The sequence below is a fragment of the Chanodichthys erythropterus genome, chromosome 12 (assembly GCF_024489055.1).
Source record: "Chanodichthys erythropterus isolate Z2021 chromosome 12, ASM2448905v1, whole genome shotgun sequence".
Classification (NCBI taxonomy): domain Eukaryota; kingdom Metazoa; phylum Chordata; class Actinopteri; order Cypriniformes; family Xenocyprididae; genus Chanodichthys; species Chanodichthys erythropterus.
The window spans coordinates 25,087,872-25,096,680 of NC_090232.1; the positions used below are offsets into that span (position 1 = coordinate 25,087,872).

The 8,809-nt window shown below is 32.8% G+C and overlaps 1 protein-coding gene across 1 annotated transcript; it reads right to left on the reverse strand.

The window, feature by feature from the left end:
* Positions 1–3,030: 3,030 nt before the first annotated feature.
* Positions 3,031–8,019, reverse strand: LOC137032328 (uncharacterized). The gene has a single exon (XM_067404082.1). It carries the CDS (start codon positions 8,017–8,019, stop codon positions 3,031–3,033), a length of 4,989 nt encoding a protein of 1,662 aa, XP_067260183.1.
* Positions 8,020–8,809: the final 790 nt, after the last annotated feature.

Genomic DNA, 8,809 nt, shown 5'->3' on the forward strand with positions numbered 1-8,809 from the left:
AAAAAAAAAAAAAAAGATACATTAAAAAATCCAATAAATGTAAATTAACACGTATTCATTTCAATTGTTGGTGTATTAAAGTAGCAAACTGTGTTAATATATGGTCAGCTGGAAATTATACATTTACAAATACAATAAAAAAACTTTGAAGCTTACTTAAAAAAGTAACTAGAATGCAGACAGAACCTTATAATTTATAAAGGTGATAAGATGTGCAAAAGGAAAATCACATATTAGATTTAAAAAATATTACACAATATAAAATTATATATAAAAAACAAGTACATACAATTAACAAACAAAAAAATGTATATGAGTATAAAGACAATAAAATATAAAAAAAAAAATGCATGTGAAAATAAGAAATATAAAATAGTAAGGAAATATTAATTAGCCTAATTAATTAATTCATTCATTCATTCATTCATTCAGTTTCAATGGTTTGGATATTAAAGTGTGTAGATGTCAAAAACAAAAAGCACATAATATATAAAACATATCTTTGAAGTAACAAATGTTAAGTGTCAAAAACATTTACAGAGTTTAGAAATGTAAAAAGTACATTTTTTTTTTAAATTACTGAAAATTTTAAAAAGCATAAAACATTTTAAAAATATCCAACAAATTTAAAATGATTCATTCATTCATTCCATCAATTTCAATGGGTTATATATGTGAAAGTAGTAAAATTTTTGTGTTAATACATGTTCAAAATTAAATCAGATTGAAACTGAACTATCAGAATATTTTCATGACATTACTCTCCAAGCCCCACTACTAAAAAGTATGTGGTTGTGCTGCAAAATGCTCAACAGAAGCAACAAAAAGTGGTTCAAAACGTTGGAGAGGAGCAGGCAAAGACTGATGAGACTTAGGATGTAGCAGAAACAAATAATACAGTGGATAAGAAGTAAGAAGGTAGGATGTGATGGAGGCCCACAACTAAACAGATGGAGGTTAGATGCACAATAGAACAAGGAGCTTGACCGACATGGGTGGAGTTGTGAACAGTGTAAATCCAGGTGAACATGTTGATAAAGGAGACTTTGAGCCAACAGAGACAAGCTCCAACAACAGATACTTAAAGTTGGGTGGAATCAGCAGTGATGGACATTACTTGGAATTGGATTGATTGGCTTAGAATTTAGCTCATAATATAACAAAACTTGATGGTAACTGAGCTCATAGGATAATTCTCAGTGATAGCAGTTTGAGTTTCAGTCCATGCAGGCCAACAAAATATCCTCAGTGAAATATGACATTAGATGTTGTCAAACACTCCAGGCTCTCATTATCTGTACCAAGGATCCAAAAAGGCTGACTCAGTTTCTGGTTCAAAGTGAGGCAGATATTGTCCTCAGCGAGACAGATGGAGTCATGATTGTTGTTTGAATTGAGTATTTCTGTTACAGTTCTGCAGGAAAATCCTAGAAGATCAATAGTCTTACTTAGTATGTAAACAAATAATTAAATGCACAAACAATCCAGTGAATGATAATAGGCTACTGCAGACAAAAAAAATCCTTTTTTTTACGTTTTACATAAATGGCAATGTAAAATGACATGATCAAATTGTTTTCTTCTTCTGAGAGCCAAGAACAGAAAGCTAAATCTGCAATTAGCTCAAAGTCAAAAAAAAAAAAAAGGTCAGTCAACAGTGGAAAAAGGTACACTGCACTCTTATTTGATTTGCAGCTGAATTCAGCCACACACATATGATACCGAGATCATGAGTCAATAACTTGCCTTGAATCAATAATCCATAATGGTGATGGGGCTGTAATGGTCTGGAGAATGTTCTCTGCAGTCAAACTGTTTGTTCCTGATTTACGTAGAAAACGGAAATGTAATGGAAATGCCAGGAGGTCTTGGAGTTGAATGTTGTCCTAATAATGGAGATGATGTGGTCATCAAAGCAACATTTGATGTTACATTTGATGTACCTAAGGAGAATTAGATTCTGATTAGAATTTTTTTTAAATTTTACAACACATACAAATGGATTACACTGTAAATGGTTACTTTAACCACAATATTTTATATTCAAACAAAATATTCTTCTAATGCAAACATATTGTATAGTGGTAATTTTAGAATTGTATGTTAATATTATAAAACTTATGACCAATTTAAAAGATAAAAATGGTCTCACCTGTTTATGAATACTCCAACTGTTGTAATATGATGAAAATGAAGTAGCTAAGATAGTCCAAGATTTCTTAAAGTTCCTCTTTGTCTTTCCTTTCTCTTTTATATACAATGTCTTACTGTTTTAAAATGAAGTTTCACCTCTTTAAGTAGTTGAATATAAATTTGATCAATGCCAACTGTAAAATTAATTTCTGCATACAAAGTCATTACAAAAGCATATTACATAGACATTTTGATCAATAAAATATTGGAAACAAACAAAGACAAATGAATGAATGAATGAATGAATAAATGAATGAATAATAATAATAATAAAAAAACTACAACAATTAAAATGAGTAATTGTTTTAAAAAAAGTGTATGGTGTTAAGGCCTCTGAATAAATGGCATTATTTTTGAATCCAATAAATATATTTTAAATATATTAACTCATTACAAGTTTAAATAACTAAAAAATGAGTACTGCTATTTATTTTAGATAAACATAAATATGAACATGACCTTAACACCAACTTAAAGTAGTAAAAAATTAAACAATCCCAATGGCTACTGCTGCCTTCACGTGCTATCGGAAATGTCCTACTTTTGACTTCTTAAGTCATAATTTTTAGTTTGTCTTCGTAATTTATTTAATTCTCTATAGGAATATAGGAATTTCAATAGAAGGCAGGTTGATTCTTGCCTTCTTTTTTTTTAGAAATGTCATTGATTAATATTTTGTTATTAAAGATATTTATGTAAAATCATATTAAATTATGAAATAAGAAACTTTTATTTACAATAATTCCGATAGCACATGAAGGCAGCATAAATTCCCACAGAGGCTGTCCACTGATTAACATCCACCTCTGTATCCCCCCCCTTACGGTGGACAATGCATTATAGCCACTTCATCACAATGCAGTCATGATAGCTGAAGTATGTGGGCATTATGTCAATCGTAAGTTTATCCAAGTCAATATCTTTTATATATACATGGTCAATTAATGTCCCATTTTCAGTTGTTGGTTTTTCAACAATTTGTGTAAAACCAAAATGCTGCATAACATCATGAATTGTTGAATTACTAAAAAGGTTTTCATTGAAATCCCCTAAAATTATTTTTCCACCTGGTAAGCAGTTTATTTGATTAATTAAGGTAATCAACCTCTCTCTAAACAATGGTAAGATATATGATGGTGGTCTATACACAACTGCCAAGGTTGTGTTTAAATGTTGTATATTGCACGTTAGACATTCAATGTTAATACATGGTAAATCAACTAAAGTAGCTTTTACATTCTGTCTATAATAGATACCAACACCACCATGATTTTCTTCTTTTAGTTTAGCAAAAACATCCTGACTTGTGTCGTAAGCAACATTTCGTGGTTTATCATAAAAATAGTATCCAGTAAGACTGATTTCATTCTCAAAATAGTTTGGTTTTAACCATGTCTCTGTTACACAAATCATATCTGCTTGAAAATATCTCTTATCTTGGCGAATATCTAAAATATGTGGATTGACTCCTTGAACATTGTGTAACATAATTTGAAATTTTACACTTTCTGTAATTTCCCTTGGAACAATGAATGGAGGCATACTCTGTAGAGCTTGCTCAATGTTGTCTTTTGCAAAAATAACATTTTCTTTGAAATCTTCTATTATGAGTCCATCAAGACAGGTCACTCTACTTAATGCTACATATGCTTGTCCTGGAGCAAACATCTTTTTCATTGAAACAACAGCTTTGTTCACTGTCAGACCTTGTACTTTGTGAACTGTGCACGCCCAGGCCAGTCTCAAAGGATATTGCCTTCTGACACCACCAGTGCTTGTTACTTTTTCTTCTTCAGGTTCAATTGGTGTACTTTTCTCCAGTCCAGGTTTTAAACATGTTTTTTTACCTCTAGCTTCTTTACCAACATGTTCATCATCAAATTCGATATATATTTTTGATGGAAACATTTCATCATCATCATAACAAAATTCTTTAATTGTCCCAAAGATTCCATTCACAAGACCATCTGAGACATTAATATTTTTCAGCAGCATTACTCGAGCATCAATGGCTAATTCAAGGGATTTTTCCAAACTACTGTTCTGCACTCTGGAATGAAACCCATCCTTTTTTTCCATTCGGCCATTCTTAGCATTTCTTTCAAAATCTTGAGCATTTATAGTAACCGTGTCAGTGCATACTTTGTGTAACTTTGATATATTGTGATCATCAACTTCACTATTAGTTGCATAAATATGGATATCTGTACTATCATCACCATCACCTGTTTCACATTTCTTAAGCATATTAACATCTTCTTCAAGCATTACTTCATCTTTTTTACGTAGCCTTAAACGGTTTAATAATTCTGCAAACTTTTTGTCCTTCTGACGCATAATCTCTGTAAGTTCAACAAAATGAAAGTTAGTTTCCCAAAGATTAACACCGTTGACTGGTTCAGTGTAAAGTGGTTTTCCTTTAACAGGAGACAGCTGATAAAAATCTCCAACTGCTATCACAGAGACATTTCCAAATGCAGAGTAATCACCTGTTTGTTTGATTTGTCTCAATCTTCCATGAATATATGACAGAAGTTTATGATCAACCATTGAAATTTCATCAATTATTAATATTTGCAGTTTTCCAAATTTGGCTCTCAAGGAATTAATTTTTTCATCTCCAAGTGGTTGATATGGCAGTGTAGCATTTATTCCAATGGACAGAGTGGAATGTACTGTAGCTGCATTTTTTAAGTTGTAAGCTGCAACACCAGTTGGTGCTGTTAATAGCACGTGTGTCTCATCTGGGTTCTCTGTTAACCTTGAAAGTATGCGAGAGGTTTCATAATAGATTGCTTTTATCAGCACTGACTTTCCAACACCTCCTGGACCAGATATAAAGACATGAAATGGATCTGGGTTTTCACCTTGTACTTTTGCTAAACACCATTGCCGCACTTTGTAAAAGATTTGTGACTGCTTTTCATTCAAAGACCGTAGCAAAGCCAAAACATCTTGCTTTGTCATAGCAGATGGATTGGATTCTAGTTTTGAAGGACCTACATTTGGTAATAGATCAGGTATAATATCATCACCTTCCTCTGTTTCTATTTGTTGTTTCTTACTCTCTAGACATTCCAAACGTTCAAGTTCTGCTTCTGGACAGATTTGGGCCCAAGCATCTTCCATTGGTCCGTGCTGTTCTAAATCATCTTGAGCTCTTTGTATTGTGTCTGCTTCTTTTTCAAATTTTGCCATGTTTGTGTCAACTATAATTTTCACTGACTCAAGCTCATCATTATAAATTGTTACAAATCCAGTCTCATAAAACTCCTGATGGGAAGGGAAATGTGGTGGCTTCAATTGATCTCGCACAAAATGAGGCAAAAATAATTCCAAAATACTTTGATAATAATTTTCTGGATTTTTAGTGGGTGAAAAACGGGCATATCGTACAATGGCACAGTTTGAACAAGTTCGTTTTCTCACAAAGCCCATGTCATTTTCCAGTTTTACTCTATCTGCACACAAGTATTCAGATTTACTCAAAACTCTGTACTCTGAGGCAAAGGTTGCTAAACACATTCCAGTAAATTCTTTGGTATTTGGACGGGCTCTGTATCTCTCTGTGATGCTTTTCATCCATATGCCATCACTGTTGTCATCTCCACATTCAGCTTTTTTATGTATAGTGTTTAAGGGTAAACTCATTCTTATTGTATTAATTCCAGTTGGAATGAACACTACTTTCCTTGACCCCTCTTTTAGTTTCATGTTAGTCAGCCGATAAACACTTTCTTGAGCTGAGACCTCTCGATTATGTAAAAACACACTGCCAAGTTTTCTTAAAGCTTGTTTTGCATCCATATTACCTTGACTGTGTGCTTCTTTTTGAGCATTAGCCAGCAGCAAACCCATTTCTCTCTCAGCTTTGGAAATATAGGAAATTATATATACTATACAAGAGTAAGCATCAACAACAAATTGTATATCCATGTTTGCATTCCAACATCTCAGAAGATCAGGATTATATTGATTAACCCATACATCACTTGGCTTTCTCTTCAAAACAACATTTGTTTTTTTCGTAATTCTATTGTATGCCATTTCAAATGTCTCTTGATTTATACCAATAGATGCAAACATAGAGTCAACTGAATCAAATGCAACATCGCTATTCAATAAACATTCTCTGACTTTTTTCATTACAGCTTCAGCTAACTCTTTTGATATTTGTTTACAGTTTGTCTTTTTGTATTGTCTTTCATTTTTTTCATCATCAGTTTCTTTTTCATCTTTATCACTCTTGCTGCTTCTTGTAATAAAAGTATTTTTGCTTGGTGGACGTGGAAAGTTGAATCTACACACAGTTCCTTTCTTTTTACATGTTTTTGCATGTCTTTTACTGTGTTGTTGCACACTGCTCACTATTTCATGCATTTCTTTTTGCTGTTCAGGTGGCATTTCACAAGTGACATAGCGATCAACAAATGCTACAACTTCATTATCATCATCTCTGTCCACTTGAGGTGCATTTTCAACCCAAAACAGACAATGTGTATGAGGTGAACCACGTTGTTGGAATTCTATTCGATAGAAATAATCTATTATTTTTCCAATTGGTTGGGCTGGAGACATAATAACATCTTTCAGAAAGTAGTGAAATCGATAATCAAACATTCTGGCAGCAGTTACAGGATTACGTTTCAACATCCCACATCTATCAGACCAATCCAATTTATCAATAGGTGTTTGACAGCCCTCTTGTTTTACAATACATTGCATTAGCTCTGTCCATCGCAAATCCGCTGATGAAAATGAGCAAAACCATGTTGGAATACCTAATTGTCTAACCATTGCAAATAAATCTTTTTGAACACTTTGCCAAAAAACAGGAGTCCCTCTCACAGGTTTCAAAAATTTATAACCCTGATCAAAATTTAAAATCTTTTGCAGGGATTCTTTGTTTGTTAGCATTTCTGAAGTAATTTTTGTTTTGTTGCTTGTGTCATAGCCTTTCCTTAAAGCAATAGATACATTTGAGATCACTTGATTAAGCTCAGACAAATATTGTCCATAAAAGATGTAGTCCAGGTTTTGAGCAAAACGTCCATCTGCATTTAGGATTCTATTATTTAAATATCTAGACAGTGTTAATTTTTCAGGTCGTGAATCATGAAATGTTCCTGTTGCATTTGGGAAGAGAACTGGAAAGCATTTTGCTTCATTAGTTTCATCCATTAACATTCTCACTGGATTGTTGCCCTCTGCTGGTGCAAGTGACATAATTCCATCAAAATGTTGATCTAACACCTCTTGTGCAATGTCAACTGGTTGCAAACACGAATCCATAAACAAACCATGTTGCTGTCGATCATGAAGTGTCTCATCAGTGATGTCATTGTCTTCATTTTCAATATCATACTCTTTATTAACACATATGCCCAAGTCTCGTTCATTGTTATCACTTTTATCATTTATTTGTTCTTCTGTTTTACTCAGAGGATTAATCCAACTTTCATTAAACTCTACATCTGTATAGCACTTGTTATATTGTTGTAGATATTTTAAAGCAGTTTTTACCTTATCAACGTGCACAAACTTATATTCATAGTGTCCTTTATATGTCAGTTTTCTCTTAAGCTTTACACGAATCATCAAATCCTCATCTTCTGATCTTGGTAAAACATTCACCACATCTGTAACATTAGATGGAACACATGTCACTGGTCCATGAACACCATTCTGTCCACCTCGTGGTAATGCCATCATTTTCATGAATGGGATATGCTTCGCTATTAGATGTTGCTCAAGAGAGTTTAAACAGCTCAATTCAGGAGGAATAGGATCCAGAGTGAGATTGTTTGCAACACTTTCAGCAGGCATTTTACCTTCAGAAATTTTTCTATCACATGTGTGACAAATCCACAAATATTCCGCTGGACTATTTTTATACACACATTCTTCACTGCAGTCTTTATTACATTTATGAAAATCATTCAATGTTATACATTTTTCTGCAATGCAGCCAGCCTGGATAGATTTTTGAATATATTTATTTTTATTACAGTATTTCACCTGCATTTTAAAGCAGCAGCGATGACAAACTGAACATACATATTCAGGACCTGTTGATATTTTTTCTTTAAATTGTTCAATCACACAATCAATCTCTTTCCTTTTGATCTCTGCCTCATGATGAGTTACAGCATTTCTAATTTTAATGCTACTAGCAAAATTAATATCATTTTTATATTTCTCTTTGTTATAATGAATCACCTTAGTCTTGTGCATTTCATCTTCACTATATTTTCTAATACTGTACTGTTTCAAACGTTCCTTGTGTGCGGTATTCTCTGCGTATTTGTCAATAGAATACTGTTTCAAAGATTCCCTGTGTGCGGTATTCTCTGCGTATTTGTCAATAGAATGCTGCTTCAAAGATTCCCTGTGTGCGGTATTCTCTGCGTATTTGTCAATAGAATACCTTTTCAAAGATTGACAGCGCGATTCATATTTATTTTTGCTTAATATTTTTAATTTTTCTTGATAGTGTTCATTTTCATTATACATTTTAATACCAGATTTAATTTTCCTATGTTTGTACATTTCATCCTCATGATATCTTTTCATTGCTTTCATTTTTTTCCCCTCATTTAAGTCATAATTACTATTG